The sequence below is a fragment of the Chionomys nivalis genome, chromosome 17 (genome assembly GCF_950005125.1).
Source record: "Chionomys nivalis chromosome 17, mChiNiv1.1, whole genome shotgun sequence".
Classification (NCBI taxonomy): Eukaryota; Metazoa; Chordata; class Mammalia; order Rodentia; family Cricetidae; genus Chionomys; species Chionomys nivalis.
The window spans coordinates 16,037,989-16,054,476 of record NC_080102.1 but is presented as its reverse complement, the minus strand read 5'-3'; the positions used below and the strand labels follow the sequence as shown (position 1 = coordinate 16,054,476).

The following is a 16,488-nucleotide window of genomic DNA, read 5'->3' as shown; positions in this document are numbered from 1 at the left end:
GAATTGTTTTGATCCTTGAACACTTTATTTATTTATTTATCCATTCATTTATTTGTTTACTCATTTGTCTATCTATCTATCTATCTATCTATCTATCTATCTATCTATCTATCTATCTATCTATCTATCTATCATCTATCTGAAATTTGGTTTCTCTGTGTATCCCTGGCTGTTCTAGAACTTGTTCTGTAGATTAAGCTGGCCTCAAACTCAGAGATTCATCTACTTCTGCCTCCCAAGTGTGGGGATTAAAGGTGTGCACCACCACCACCCAGTTCAGTTAGCTCTTTCTATTCTCTCAACTTTCTAGAATTCTGGATATCTTTCTCTATGAATGTATTGAATATTTTAGTTTAGGATGAACTAGGATTTTTATAGTATTGATGTTTTTATCTTTAAAATTGTGTGCCTCTGGTTTAACTAGATTTTTCTAGAGTGGTCCTTTTCATAAAATTTTAGTATATTCTTTTAGAAAAGGATTTTATTTATTTATTTTTGGTTTTTCGAGACGGGGTTTCTCTGTGGCTTTGGAGCCTGTCCTGGAACTAGCTCTGTAGACCAGGCTGGTCTCGAACTCACAGAGATCCGCCTGCCTCTGCCTCCCAAGTGCTGGGATTAAAGGCGTGCGCCACCATCGCCCGGCCAAGGATTTTATTTTTAATTGTGTGTGTGTGTGTGTGTGTGTACATATGAGTGCAGTGCCCATGGAGGCCAGAGAGGAAGTCAGATCCCCTGACACTGGAGTTATAGTCAGTTATGAGCCATCCAGTATGGATACTGGAAACCAAACTTAAGTCCTTTGTAAGAACAGTATGTGCTATTAATCATTGAGTCATTTCTTCATATGTCTTATAAAATTCATATCTTGAATTTTTTTCATTTAGATGCTATTATGGGTAGACCTTCCAGTTAATTTCCAATCATACATTACCCACACAGGAGGACTTTTTCCAATTTTCATCTTATCACATTCTTTCACTTATCAAACTTTGGTTAATTTTTGAGAATTTTAGACTATATCACATGCAGACAATGTACTAGGCTTTGTTTCTGCTGTGTGGCATTTATTCCAGTCATACTAGATTGACATGGATTTTATGAGTAGAAGAGACTGCAAAAGTGCTCTGCTCTTATCGAATGTGTTCAGACTGGTTTTGGGACACTTTCACTCAAATTTCCTTATAGTGTTGTTGTTGGTGACAACTTTTCACACAAAACCTTGCTATGTAGCCCAGGCTGGCCTTGAACCCTTGCGTCTCTGCATAATGCTTGGTCATGCTCGGCTAGCAGGATGGGTTTATTAGATAAGAAATGAAATCTTATTTCAAGAAGGGCACTAGCTGTTACGTGGGTATAGTACTAACAATTGAAATCATGAGGCGAGTCAACGTTTGTCACTGTTTATACTTGCTGCTCTGATATGCATATCACAGGTTCCTTCATTTAGTACTCATTTCAGTCTGAAATTACTGTTATGTGCCTCTCACTTTACGGATAAGGAAGCTGTGCTTTAGGTAAGTCAGGCAACATGCTTGAGGGACCCAGGTAGCAGATGCTGCAGACAGGCTTCTCATCCAGAGTCTGATTGCATTTCCACACCAACTGCTTCCAAGTGCCACTCCTCCCCTGGTGTGCCATGGCAGCCCCCTAAGCTGTTGTCCTTGCCTCTTGTTTGAATGGCAGCATTATCTGACTCTCCGTGGACCAACACATCTGGATCCTGCAAGGGCAGATGCTTCGAGCTCCAAGAGGTGGGACCTCCTGACTGTCGCTGTGACAACCTATGTAAGAGCTACAGCAGCTGCTGCCATGACTTTGATGAGCTCTGCTTGAAAACAGGTATGTGACTTCTGGAGGCCTCTCACCCCCAGCAGAAGGCTTAGTGACTCCCAGCTGTTGGCGCACCTCTGCTTCAGCCTATTCGCGTAGTGGGCTTTAGTTTGTTTCTTGAAGGACTGGTGGTTGTATGGAGGATGTACTTTGTATGAATAACTTGACTCAGCCGAAGATGGCACTTTCCAACTGCAGGCAGTGAGGATGGCTTTTCAAAGCATTTGAGGCCAGGTCTTTGTCCATTTTCCTCAGTTCCACCTCCTTTTTGCCACCTCATGCTCACTGCTAGGGTATGTAGGCTCCGGGTGTGCCCATTTAAAAGTACTAGGTTTAAAGTTTTAATTTCCTGCTATCTGTGCACATGGAAAACATTTATGGAATCGATGTGGGGTCTTGTGCTCTGGGCAGTTCTGAAATCTTCCAAAATTTTCCCAATTTTATTTATCCGGAAGCGGAGTGGTCATTGGAACATAGGAGCTGTTGGATGAATGCACACCAGTCAAGGGAAGCGTATCCTTGGAGACTTCTGTCTTCATGTTTACTCTGTTTTCAAAGCCAAATGTTTTTAGATAAGACTTTTGGGGTACTTTGCGTGTTCACCACCATGCCCCTGCCCCTGGGCAAAACCTCATTCAATCTACCTAAGAAAAATGGCAAGGACCCTGCTTTGGACACTGGAGACTGATTTCTCAATTCCCCTGACAAATTATGACTTTCACGCATGGGTGGTATTTTGGAGGGTCCAACTTACCATTGCTATTTGTCTGATCTTTTTAATGATATTATTGGCAATGATACATTATTGCCTTTATTTAAACTTTAGTTCTGTATTTATTTGAAAAGTCGACATAAATTCCCTTACTAATTAGGACTTATTTCCCCCACAGCCTGAAAACTATAAGGGCTTTATTAGTTTTTTTTTGTAATATATTTTTGAAGCGTTCAGATACATTTTGCTTGTGCATTTCCTGTGGAACTCTACCAGGTTCTTCAGCTGTGGCTTCAGAAGCTTAAGAACGGAGGCTCTTGTAAATTGAGTGCACGGGGGGAACAGATGTCCCATGGAGCTCTCGGACTCTAGGACATAACTGCAAACCAGCAATCTGTCTGCTTAGCACCAAGAAATCTAGAACATTTACATTTCAGCCGTGCTCTGACAATCTTGTGGCTAAGTTCTGTCGGCCTTCCACCATGGTCTTCAGATCCCTTGCAAAGTTTGCGCCCCTGATTCTAGCTTCGTTCTCTTTGAATGTAGCTCAGGCTTTTCTTCCTAGTTTAATAAGACCATAGCATCACTTTATAAAACACTTTATTCTCTGGTGTCTAACGTCAACATGTATTGAATGCGAAAGAATCCAATGTCAAATAGCAATGAAAAGTCGAGAGGAGGAAAGCTTTAGAGGTTCTGCTGTGCCATCCAGAAACAAGCCTAGGATTTCAGTATAAACTCTCTCTGGCTCTCTCTCTCCCCGTCTAGTGCATCTGGATAGTGTATGTATAATTATGTTTGTATTTATGTATACAATCATGTGGGAGGCAGTGTCTGTATCTTTAAGGCTTTTTAAACACCACCCTTTCAAATGGCAGCAAACGCTCTGTAAACAGTTGGAACATAATTCACTGACTATCCCACCTCTCTCTGTTGAATTACCTAGCAAGGGCTCTTCTTGGTAGAATGTCATGAAGGATCAGCCTTGCTTTAGAGCAGTGGTTCTCAAACTTCCCAATGCTGCGACTCTTTAATACAGTTCCTCATGTCGTCGTCGTGACTCCCAACTAAAAAATTATTTTGTTGCCACTTCATCATTGTAATTTTGCTACTGTTATGTATCATAACATAAATATCTGTATTTTAAGGCAATATCTGTGTTTTTAGGGAAATATCTGATAGTCTTAGGCAACCCCTGTGAAAAGATCGTTCATCCTACAAAGGGGTCGTGACCCTCAGGTCAACAACCTCTGGTTTAGACGACCATTGTTTCTTTCTACTGACTACACAGCTTGAAAAATGAAGGCTTGGCATGTCCACGTGTACTGAAATTCCAAGACACTCCCCTTGATTGTTCTGTCAGTAGCTCTTTTACTGCCTCGCTCATGCCTTTCCAAGGTTGAATGACAGTGTCTGATGCTTGCATGAATATCTCTCTTGAATGAGAGCTCCAGGAAGATGGAGCTCTTGTCTTTTGTTTTGTTTTGTTTTTTTAAGACAGGGTTTCTCTGTTGCTTTGGAGCCTGTTTTGGAACTAGCCCTAGGTAGACCAGGCTGGCCTCGAAATCACCGAGATCCACCTGCCTCTGCCTCCCGAGAGCTGGGATTAAAGGTGTGCGCCATCACTGCCCAGTGGTGCTCTTATCTTTTGCTCTTCTCTAAGCCCTCAGCACCCGGAGCATGGAAAACAACGAGACAGACAGATTATGGGAAAAACTAACTCTGTGAATTAGCTGTGGAAGCTCTTTATGTTACTACAGCCCTCAGGTTCAAGAATCGTAGTTTATTTTCAACACCATTCTAAGGATGTTTAATAAGGGTTCATTGAACAGCTAGAATGTGCCAGTTAATCTCATAGTCTTATATCTGAGATGAAATAGAAATGTTTCTTTTTAAAGTTTCCATAAGACCTGTGGTTTATTGGCTAGAAAAAAAGATGAATTAAAAATATAACAATAAGCTGGGTGGTGGTGGCAAACATCTTTAATCGCAACACATGGGAGGCAGAGGTGAGCAGATCTCTGTGAGTTTGAGGCCAGCCTGGTCTACAGAGCGAGTTCCAGGAGAGCTAGGACTGTTACACAGAGAAACCCTGTCTCGAAAAACAAACAAGCAAACAAAAAAAGGAAACAAAAACCAAAAAACCACACACACACCCAATGACAATAACGCTGGGATTAAAATGAAAAGGTTACTTTTTTTGATGTTTCCTTGAAGAATTGAATCCTGAGTTATCGCTCAGGCAGGACTATAGCTCATTTACTGGCTTCCTGAGAGGCAGGGAGCTGCCTTCTGTAGGCCACCACATTTTGGTCAGTTAGGATTTTGAGGGCATTAACGCTTCTTTGTACTCTTTCTCTTTTTGTGGTACTTAGCGCAGTTCTGGAGGGGCGGGGACTCTTTGACTTTCTGGGTTTTGTTTTTCTATGAGAGCTCAGTTGCGCTGTGACTTTGCCCTCTGCTTTGAAAAATTAGAAATTCATTCTATCTGTATGTTCTCCAAATGTCTTCTTGGCCTCTGGCTGACTCAAGTTTCGCAAACAGATTAAATGATGTGGGCTTCTGGCTCTTTTTGTTGGAACCCTCTGTAAGCAACTGTGGCCTCTTTCATTTGGTCTGCGTGCAGCAGCGAGAGTGTTTCCTCTCTGATGATTTCAGCTCGCGGCTGGGAGTGCACCAAAGACAGATGTGGGGAAGTACGAAACGAGGAGAATGCCTGTCACTGCTCAGAAGACTGTCTGTCCCGGGGAGACTGCTGTACCAATTACCAGGTGGTCTGCAAAGGTACATGCCTTTAGACTCTCTCGAGAGATGAAACACAGGGCGTGCCCCAAGATACCTTGAATTGTCTGGATAGAACATCTTACATGCAGGGCTTGGAGATGGGAAAGAACTTCATTTTTTTTTTTTTTTTTTTGATTTAGTTGTTTTATGTGTATGAGTGTTTTGCCTGCATGAACATAGACGCAAGCACCATGTGTGTGCAGTGTCTGTGGATGTCCGAAGAGGTTGTCAGATTCGAGTTTACGAATGGTTATGAAACCACCATGTAGGTGTTGGGAACTAAACTTGACTCCTCTGAAAGAGCAGCGAGTGTTCTTAACCACCGAGCCTTTTCTTCAGCCTCAGAACTATCATTTTATGTATGTGAGTGTTTTGCCTGCATGAATGTCTGTGAGCCACATGCAAGCCTGGAGGTCAGCAGAAGGTGTCAGATCCCTTGGGACTGGAGTTATAGATGGTTGTAAGTTATCATGTAGATGCTAGAAATTAAGCCCCAGTCCTCTGCAAAAATAGTATGCACTCTTAACCGTTGAGCAGTCTCTTCAGTTCCCAAGACATATATGTTTAAAATAAATTGATAGAATTTGTTCTTCAATAATTTTCATGCATTGTATCTAGAACTTTCTGTTTACTGTAGTCCTCCACCTGTTTTCACCTTCCTTCCACTCCTCTTCTCCCCCTCTCCATAAGTCCATTTCCTACATTTATGTCATTTTATTTTGTTTTGAGTTCCACTGAACTGAACCATGTCCAACTATGTGACCTTAGGTTTAATTGCCCCTTCCCCTAGAACTCAGCAATCAGTGGGTCACTGTGGTTCCCTCTTAGACTGATGCATAGCTACTGGCAGCCTTCTTGTGCAGACCTGTTACGGGCGGGTCCATTCCCTAGGCAGGGGCTCCTGGGCTGTATACCATGGCCTGAGCTCTATCGTACAGTCTTTGCTCTGGGCTTTCTAATGGTGAGCAAGGCGGGACAGGCTGCTTCAGATCCCTTCTGCCTTACGTCTCCCTTCCATGGTGCTCCGTCACTTGATGCCCGGGCTGAAATAAACCCTTTCTCTTTAGAGTTATTATTTTCAGAGTATTTTATCATAGCAACAAGAAAAAGAGACTCTGCAGCAAAGAGTAAATCACAGAGTGGCTTGAAGCATTGGAACATGACCTCTGTTCCCGGTGGATGTAAGACATTTGCCAAGGCCCTAGCAACAGCTTAGGGCTGGGGGTGCTTGCTGGTGAAGTCAGTAAAACATCAACAGAGCTGGTTACACACAAAGCCTTATTTGTATAATATGTATGTGCATGGTAGAATATGATACTTTTATGATCTTAATGGTCAGTGACCCACAGAAAACATAAAAGATACAGCTCCAGATAGTAAAACATTTTAGGGACCACGCAGTCACATAGAGATGTTTAAGCAAAAACAAACAAACAAACAAACAAACAAAAAAAAAACAAACCATGATTATTATTATTATTATTTTTTTATCTATAGGTTCCATCACCTCTTATTTCCTAATTTAAGTCCTTGTCCTATGTCTGGCACAAAATATTTATGAAATGTCTCTGCTAAATGACTTCAGGGAAGGGCTAACTAGGGGTATAGCATATGCAAGGCCCTGGAATAAATCCCTACTTAAGAAAGAAAAAAGAAGGGGCTGGAGAGATGGCTCAGTGGTTAAGAGCATTGCCTGCTCTTCCCAAGGTCCTGAGTTCAATTCCCAGCAACCACATGGCGGCTCACAACAATCTGTAATGGGGTCTGGTGCCCTCCTCTGGCCTGCAGGCATACACATAGACAGACTATTGTATATATAATAAATAAATAAATTTAAAAAAAAAAAGAAAGAAAAAAGAAGATTCAGGACAAAGAGGAAGTTGTTCCTGTGAGGTGTGAGTGGATCCGGAACCCTCCCTCAACCGCTGTGGCATTGTGCAGTTTCCCTGACTCTAGCAGCTGGGCTTTTATTTTGAAATATAGCATCCGTCAAGAATTTATTCCCTTTGAATCTTCATGTAGTAAATATAAGAAGCAGACACAGGGCTATTAAGAGAAGGGAAAATAACAAGGAGGAAGGTCTTGGATGCCGTTAGTCACTGGATCATGACAGGTGAAGGCCATTTTTGGCGGTCTGAATTCTGATTTCAATACTCTAGTGAATCTCACCTGTCTGCCTTGAGTTACTCGTGCTTGGGAAAAATAATTCAGCTTACTTACTAGCCTACCTGGTCAGCCAATAGCCAGATGGATCCGGGTTGTGGGAGATTTTCAAGTGCTCTCTATATGGGAGAAGTTTCTGTAAGATCCTAGGCACAAGATTTATGTTAGTTCAAGGTAAGTAATATTTTGCCTGTCTTAGAGAGCGTAAGGTAAATTCTTAATGATATTTTTTTCTTCCCGAAGAATGCTGTCTTCATATCTCTCGTGTTGCTAGGCCTTTTTATGAATGAGATAGCTCACAGTTTAGAAGCTGAAAGTCCCCTATTGGGAAGTCCCATCTGTTTGACCTTGATGATGATTGTTGTGGGAATGAATGAAGTCCTAAGAGACACGCAGGTGTTAATCTCTTGTGGGCATGGTCCTCCCACAACCTAGTTTCTTTCCATAGGCGTCACTTCTTAAATACTCCACGTCAGCATTGCCACACTGGAGATGGATACTGTAGTGTATGACCTCCTGGGTATGCAAAGAGGTAGATGCAGACAGCAAGATTCTGGGGGCTCATTGGTCAGCAAGCCTAGCCAATCCATGAACTTCTGGTTCATTGAGAAATCTTGTCTCAGAAAATCAGATGGATAGTGGCAGAGACCCGTGGCCTCCACACACACGGGACTCAGGTTCTCAGATCTTGGTGCAAGGGAAGAGAGAGAGGCAGCTTGGGTTTTCCTTTATTCAGTGCTCCCCACACTGAATAAAAGCTCTCGCAATTGTCCACATTATCCTTGTAATATGATTAGAAACAGAAACTTTTTCTCTATGTGAAGGGAAGTTGTGTCTTTCTTTCTATGGCTTTGAGATCTAGAGTGGCCGAGGAGGGAGAGAATGTTCCATCTAATGACCAAACAGTTTATTTTTGGAAGGAAACAAACATGAAATCTTGTCCACTGACGCCACTTTTTTTTTTTTTTTTAAATCTACAAACCATTTAGCCTCTGAAAGCTGAAATAAACACCATTTGAGGTTATTAAATCTTAGCTTTCCCACCATGTATGGGTGTACTTTAAAAGCCAGAGCAGACGCTAGGCTTTATTTCAGAACTTCTTTTTAGATGGTGTCCCAGTAACAACTACGAAACAGGACACACAGATTCTGGCATTGTGCTTCTAGGCTCTAGATGGCTTCTATAAATAGACTTTGCAATAAATGTCCCCATTTTTCCTTGTAGGAGAATCACATTGGGTAGATGATGACTGTGAAGAAATAAAAGTCCCTGAATGCCCTGCAGGGTGAGTGTGTTTTGTCTTATAGATATTATGAATACTTCTACATTCCTTGATGAACCCTAATGAAGACTAGATAGGTGAACAGCTACAAACATTTTAAGGACATCCACATCTACACATAAACTTGTGTTGCCAGTCAAGTTATCTTGATGCTTTTAAAAAAATAAAACAAAACACTCTTAGGTATTATTATTTTTGTGTGTGCGTGCACATGTGTATGTATGCAGGATGTATATGTAAGCATTTGTGCCAAAGTGCTTGGAGGTAAGACAAACATTTTGTGGAGCTGATTCTCCCTTTCTGCTTTTGCATGTCTTCTGGGGATGAAGTCAGATCAGCAGGCAGCCGCGGAGCCTGTCGCCAGTCCTGTGCTGAAGCTTTGATGTTCTTTTCTCCCTTCAGCTTTCTCCTATCACTGCTGTGCATTCTGGAGTCTCGGGGTCTGCTGTGGTCCACCAAAGTGCATCTTACTGATCTCTAAGGGATGCGCTTCCTGCAGCGATTCCCCGCCCTCCTACCTTGCTTACCCCCACAGTAGCTTTCCTTGAGTCCTGTTTTTGCCTTTGTTAGTGTGTGAGGGAGGTGAAAAAAAGATTGGAGAGCCTAGAACTTCTAAAAGTTGTCGTGCAAGAAGGTAACTCCAACCAGATTTGGCAGAAACCCTCTTCTCTGCTGACAGATAGTCAAACTGAGTGATACCTTTCGGCTCAAGTGTGACCCAGACTGGGTACTTTTACCTTCTAGGAAACTGTGTAGACTTCATGGGTCTTACAATGTTTGGCAAACAATACATTTTCAACAAATGTGGTTTTATAATTTAGTCTTTAAATATATGTATGTATGTATGTATTCATGCATGCATGTATGTGTATGTATGTATGTATGTATGTATGTATGTATGTATGTATGTATTCATGCATGCATGTATGTATTATAGCCTGGGATGCAGAATTTGTTTAGATATCTTTATTTTTTCTTCCTTAAAAAAATCTTAATTATTAATAAAAGAAAGGAAAAATAAAGACATCTAAACACTTTGGATGTGTGGAATGGGATGAAGCATTTATGACTTTCTACCTGGCTGCCTTAAAAAGTCTTATTTCTCACACGACTTCTAATAGTCTCAAGTTAAGAGTTGCTCGTCAGATTAAAATTCTTAGAAAGAATCCTGCACATAGTTCAGTCTTCTATGACTGACCAACTACACCCTTAGAATAATACAGTATCATGTCATCCGTTCTTGGCTTGGGTCAATGAGTCCTTTGCTAATAGGCATTTTAAATTCTCTGCAATTTAAATCACCTTGGAAACAATTTTCTAATAAACTTGAAGGAATGTTTCTATGATGCTGATATCCAGTGGAAAGGGTGTTACTGTGGTTAATTTTACCTCACTCATGGAGTCAGTAATTCGCTAATGTATCTGATAAGTATTTATTGGAATCACACATGGCAACAGATGCCTGTGAGCCACTGAGGCTAACACAGGAGGTTTGTGAACTTGAAGCCGACCTAGTCAACATAGCAAGTTCTAGGCCAGCATGGAACTCTAGAGGGGCAGCCTTTTAACAGATGACGATAGTAAGATACAGAACAATGTATATGTTAGGGCAAAGGAGGTATGTCTTAACATCATGAAGGAATTTGGAAGCATGAGCAGCTAAAATCATAGAAGAGGAAACTTTGGGCTGGGTTTTAGAGAATGGGTCGGAACTTTCCAGGTTACAAATGGGAGAAAATACATAATACATATATATGTATCTACGTACATACATAGATGCATGCATAATATATCCATATATTTAACTATTGCATAAGGTTCTTGTTTGTAGGGTAGGAAACAACAGTAGCACCAACTACTTTCTCCTGGCCATGGTGATTTTGCCAATTTAACTGAATTCAGTTGCCTCAAACGTTATGTGGTTGGGAGTCCAAGCTTTCTATATTCCTTCCTTTTTGAGTTTTCCTGGTGCTGACTGGTCCCACTGTGGAGTGTGTGTGGCAGCGGTCTCCCTGAGATTTATTGTGTTACTGTTTAAGGTTTGTCCGCCCTCCATTGATCATCTTCTCTGTGGACGGGTTCCGTGCATCGTACATGAAGAAAGGTAGCAAGGTCATGCCCAACATCGAGAAGCTACGTAAGTCATTCTCCACTCCATGTTCTTGTCTGTCCTCCAGGACAGCCACTGCTCTGTTATAGGTGTCTAGAGCCATAGGGCCACTGTGTGTCTTTCCTTCCTTCCTTCCTTCCTTCCTTCCTTCCTTCCTTCCTTCCTTCCTTCCTTCCTTCCTTCCTCCCTCCCTCCCTCCCTCCCTCCCTCCCTCCCTCCCTTCCCTCCCTCCCTTCCCTCCCTCCCTCCCTCCCTCCCTCCCTCCCTCCTTCCTCCCTCCTTCCTTCCTTCTTTCCTTCCTTCCTTCCTTCCCTCTCTCTCTTTTTCTTTCTTTTTTTTAAAAATAAATTTAATTGTTGAAAATACAACAGAAAAAGGCATGTGTTTTTCATAGTTGAGAAAATGAATTTTATACTTGAAGTGGTTCTGGGTGGTTTTCTTGCCCTGATTAGTTATTTTCTACTTCCAGGGTCCTGTGGCACACATGCTCCCTACATGAGGCCTGTGTACCCCACAAAAACCTTCCCTAACTTATATACTTTGGCCACTGTAAGTATTTGTTTTCAAGTACTGTATATTCAAAGGTCTGATTTAACTGTGGAATCACTTGAAGGGAAATTTATTTTTTTAAGATATAGAGCATATTTTAATTTTAAAAAAGATTTGATTTGTAAAATATATTACTTGAGAATTTCACACAGCATATTTTTATTGTATTCTTTCTTATCTCCTGACTCTTCCTCTCTTTCTAGACCATTACCCCTTCCCTACTCATCCAACTTCATGTTCTCTCTCTTTCTCCCTTTTGGTTTTTTTGAGACAGGGTTTCTCTATGTAACACAGTCCTGGCTGTACTGGAACTTGCTTTGTAGAACAAGCTGGCTTCAAACTCACTGAGATCTGCCTGCCTCTGCCTCACGAGAGCTGGGATTAGAGGTGTGTGCTACCACTGCCTGGATTCTTTCTCTCTCTTAATGAAAGCAAACATAGAAAAAGAAACAAAGAAAAAAGTCACTTAAAAAAGTAAAGTCTTACTTATATTGGCCAAATCTATTCATTTGGTGTGTATGTATGTATGTGTACGTGCATGCATGTGTGTGCATGTGTGTGCATGCGTGTGTGCATGCGTGCAAGTCAGGGAACAACTTTAGAGAGTCAGTTTTATCCTTGGATCTCTGAGTTTAGGATCAGCAGAGTGAGTTCCAGGACACCCAGGGCTACATAGAGAAACCCTGTCTTGAAAAATCAAATAAACAAAAAGAAAACCAAAATGATGAAAAACTGCTTCTTGGGTGTGGTGTTGCAAGCATTTAATCCCAGGTAGAGGCAGGTGGATCTCTGAGTTTGAGGCCAGCCTGGTCTACAAAGCAAGTTCCAGGACAGCCAGAGATACACAAAGAAATCCTGTCTTAAAGAACCAAAACCAAAAAATAAAAATAAAAAAGCAAAACAAAAACTGACCAACCAACCAACCACCACCAACAAAAACCCCAAACCATATTCTTCAGTATTCAAAGAAAACCTTATCCTTCCATTTGCCTCCATTGCTTACTGTGACTCTCATGGCTTTGTGGGTGACGAAATTGCATTTCAGAATTAAAACTGCAGCCTTTTCAAGCGCTCTTCTTGCCAAACTTCCCATTAAACTCTCAACTTCAGAGATGTCTATCATTTATTCTGAATTTTCAAGTATAAGAATGTTGATTTCAGGGCTTCTATGTTTGGATTTTTAAACATTCCAAATGCTACCCTCTTTTCTTGTTTCAAACACAATGTTCTATTAATCATTATTGTTTTATAAGTTAATTATTTGAAGAACAAATAGAATCATACATTAAATCTTTTTTGGAGACATGTACCCATTTCAAATAAAATAGTAAAAATGTCTATTTTGTTAAGTCTCAGCAGTAAAATAAACAAATATTATATTTCTCACCATCATTTGCATTTCTAAAATGACTTAAAATTAGCTATGACTCATTTGTGCAAAGACATACTCAAAGTAAAGGCTATATGTATCTATTTGATTTGGGTAATTCAATATTATTATAAAACCATCTATGATAAGAAAATTGATAATAGAACTAACATATATAGATTATTACATTGCTATCTTAATAATAAAATCAAAATAAAGGTTATATATCTTCTACTTGAGTTGGGTAATTCAATATTATTATAAAACTTGCTATAGTAAGAAAATTGATATTAGAACTAACATGTATAGATTATAATACTGCTATTTTAACAATAAAAATCACTCTTATGCAAAGGGTTTATATCCAGAATCCCATGGAATTGTTGGCAATTCAATGTATGATCCTGTATTCGATGCTACTTTCCATCTTCGAGGGCGAGAGAAGTTTAATCATCGATGGTGGGGAGGTCAACCTGTAAGTCTTAAATTCTGTGTGTCTGTTTGCATTGAAATATTTTTCCAAAATAGGGCATTTTCACCTTTTGATATTACATGTGTGTGTTTGTATATGTGTACATTTTATATATGTATATGTGAATCTATGTAGTATATTTGTATGGAATGTGTATACTTACATGCATGTAGGTATATATAATGCACACATATACACACACATGCATCTATGAATGTATACGTGCCAACATAAGTTAGGATGACAAGAATATGAGATGATAAATTTCTTCTCTGGGATGATAGTGGTGGAATTATACTGTGGGTTGAATGTCAGAGTGCCTAGATGAAGGAATAATCAAAGGTTTCCTATTTATCAAATTTGGAGATACAATGTAAAAGAAAAAGCACTATGATTTTTCAAATATTTCAACCCAGATGACATCATAAGCAGGAATAAGAGTGGTTGATGGAGAAAAGGAGTGGATTAAAACTCGCAGGAAATTTGTAGATTATTTTATTTAATCCACTTGTTCATAGAAGGTAGATGGAAGAAGTGGAGTCCTACCTTGGTGCTGAGGCAGAGATGAACACTTGGAAGGAGATCCTGCCCGGGACCTCAGACACTTGGGCAGAAAATCAAAAGGCTTCAAGGAGCTTCCCAGGGTGTTTTTCCTGAGACTGTGTATGGTTAGGTAACCTGCTTTGGTCAAACGTGAGAAAAGCAATGACATAAAGCCATGGTTGTTGACTGTGTAGAATTGGGCTGTTGAGTACATGCTCTGGCCCAAGAGGCTCAGAATCACCACAGGAACACAGGCCAGGGCACAGTCAGTCAAGATGCATAGAGAGTGAATGGAAAACGGGTCCATCTCGGGCTGTCTGGGGCACTGGTGAGGGAGGAGGCTTGTCAGACCTCTGTGCAGTCTGCCTAGGAGTGGGAGGAAGGCACTGTCCTTACTCACCTGTACAACTACCATGCCTTGAATCTGAGCATTCACTGCTGCAGACAGGCAGAATAAGGAGTAGAAGCAAGAGATGTTTTCATAAGGTATCTTTTTCTGAGAGAAGGTCTTCTGTGATTAAAATATTCATCTTGCTTAATAGGTAAATCACTATGCAAGAATAAATGCGGGCTTCTTATTTCTTTTTTTAAAAAATAAACACTGACAGACTTCCTGTATACCCGTAGAAAAGGCTCTTTATAATAGACATTCTGATTTTACTGCTCTCATTCAGGCTGAATTCCCAGAGTCTATGATGACTTCGTTTGTGATCCCAGTGAAATTTGTTGGCAGGGTGGATTTCACAAGTTTATGACAGGGGAATATTTTGTGAGTAAATAAAGTGATGGCAACGCCAGCTCTATCGGCCTCTTGCTGGTTGTTCTTCGGTATTAATTTGATTATGGAAACCAACTTGCCTGAGGAACCGCAAGGGATCTATGGAGATAAATGGTAATCTGACCTAATTGGATCACTTTACACTTGGTGTTGACATTAAGTTTCCTCTGGGCTAGCATGACTCAGCAGCAGAAAAGCCCACAAATTCACAACCTTCTGCAGACACCGAGTAGAGAATCTGTTGACCTGCCGTAGTGTAAGTTCTCTGTTCCACTTTGTTGGCCTGCTTCCTCACTAGCTCTCAGAGTTGACACGTTTGACCAAGTCTCCTAATGCTCCCCAAGATTTGTGGTGAAACTGACTTGTGTTTCTGTCTATTGTCTTGATCAAGGCAGACACCATAACGATACTAAGGACCATCATAGTTATATTCTAAAAACTCATTGTATTGAAATCTGACCTAGCCAAAGAGCATACATATAAAAACTAGAAGTAACTATAGGCTAAGTATACCATCATTCAGTGCAGTAAGCACTATATGAAATGAATTCTATATATTTCTAAAGCATGTATATAAACCTCTTAGAGACTCATAGATTTTTATGAGGTCCCCAGTGAAAAAAAATAATTTGAGTAGAAAAATTATTTATAAAAAATCTTAGGCTGGTAATTTGATTTAGTTCCATTCATATTTTCCTGAATGATGAAACTATGTAGGACATTTGGCTAAATAGCCCAGGGACCAGATGAAACAATGAATAAAAACCACTTCTTGTCCCTGTTTAAAACCTAGCAGATGGGATGAAGATTTGGGGTATGTTCATGGGCAATTTTGACTCTACATAGTAAGTTTTCAAAAAATAATTTCTATAACTTAATTTTATCTTTAAGAGTGTCTTAGCTTGGGTTTTTGTTGCTACAAAGAAACACCATGATTGTGGCAGCTCTTGTAAGGAAAACATTTAATTGAGAGGGCTGGCTTACAGTTTCAGAGGTTCAGTCCATTATCATCATGATGGGGTGCATGGCAGCATGCAGGCAGATGTGATGCTGAAGGAATAGCTCAGAATGCTACATCCTGCAGGCAACAGGAAGTTGACTGTCACACTGAGGGAAGCTTGAGCAAAAGAGACCTCAAAGCCCGACCCCACTGTGACACACTTTCTTCAACAAGGCTACACCTCCTCATAGTGTCACTCCCTTTGGGGGCCATTTTCTTTTAAACCATCACAGAAAGCATTTGGATATGATCACTCTCATCATAGAAGTTTTTTGTTTGTGTATTTGTTTGTTTTTTGACTTGCTAATCTTTGGAAAGGGTTATGCATGGAAGTTGCCATGCACTTGCTTATGACTCTGTATGCTCATGTGTATTTTAATGGAGTCCCTTAGGGTGCTTACTTCTTTGCAAATATGGTACAGTCCTGTAACCTCTGAGGAAGCGGTTGATGGAGTACTTCTGTGTTTAGTTTAGATCTGGACTCTCAGACGTGTGTGCATGGGACTCCGGGCACTAACTTAATTTGCAGATTGGAGAGACAAGTCAAGTCCACTTCCTGATTCAAGTTCCCTGAAGTCAGCAAGTGTTTTTAAGGGAACAGATGTGCTCCTGCTCTTCTCAAGCTGCCTGGCCTTGAGTTGCTTACCACCCCATTGGCTGGGCAGGGCCCATCCTTGTGAATGAATTACAGTCTAAAATGAGGGACGCAGGCATATTCCAAAAGAGATGACAACAGTGCTCTAATGAATTTCTGGGCGAGATGGGAAGTCCAAGTCATTGTCTGCTTTTCTTACATCCTTGCCTCTGCCTCCTTCCCATACACTCTTACACAACCTACAGGATCCCTCACCCTCCAATTGTGTTCATTTTGGTTCTTGCTGCTGAATATTGAACC

The 16,488-nt window shown here is 40.7% G+C and overlaps 1 protein-coding gene across 5 annotated transcripts in view; it reads left to right on the top strand.

Annotated features, from left to right (window-relative positions):
• Positions 1-16,488, top strand: part of Enpp2 (ectonucleotide pyrophosphatase/phosphodiesterase 2) — a 110,128-nt gene that overhangs the window by 39,780 nt on the left and 53,860 nt on the right. For all 5 annotated transcript variants that reach the window (XM_057791584.1, XM_057791587.1, XM_057791586.1 and 2 more), the window contains exons 3-8: positions 1,684-1,839; positions 5,201-5,326; positions 8,715-8,775; positions 10,812-10,909; positions 11,352-11,431; positions 13,156-13,275. In XM_057791584.1, coding sequence (XP_057647567.1) covers positions 1,684-1,839; positions 5,201-5,326; positions 8,715-8,775; positions 10,812-10,909; positions 11,352-11,431; positions 13,156-13,275 — 641 coding nt within the window. The remainder of the gene's footprint in view (positions 1-1,683; positions 1,840-5,200; positions 5,327-8,714; positions 8,776-10,811; positions 10,910-11,351; positions 11,432-13,155; positions 13,276-16,488) is intronic.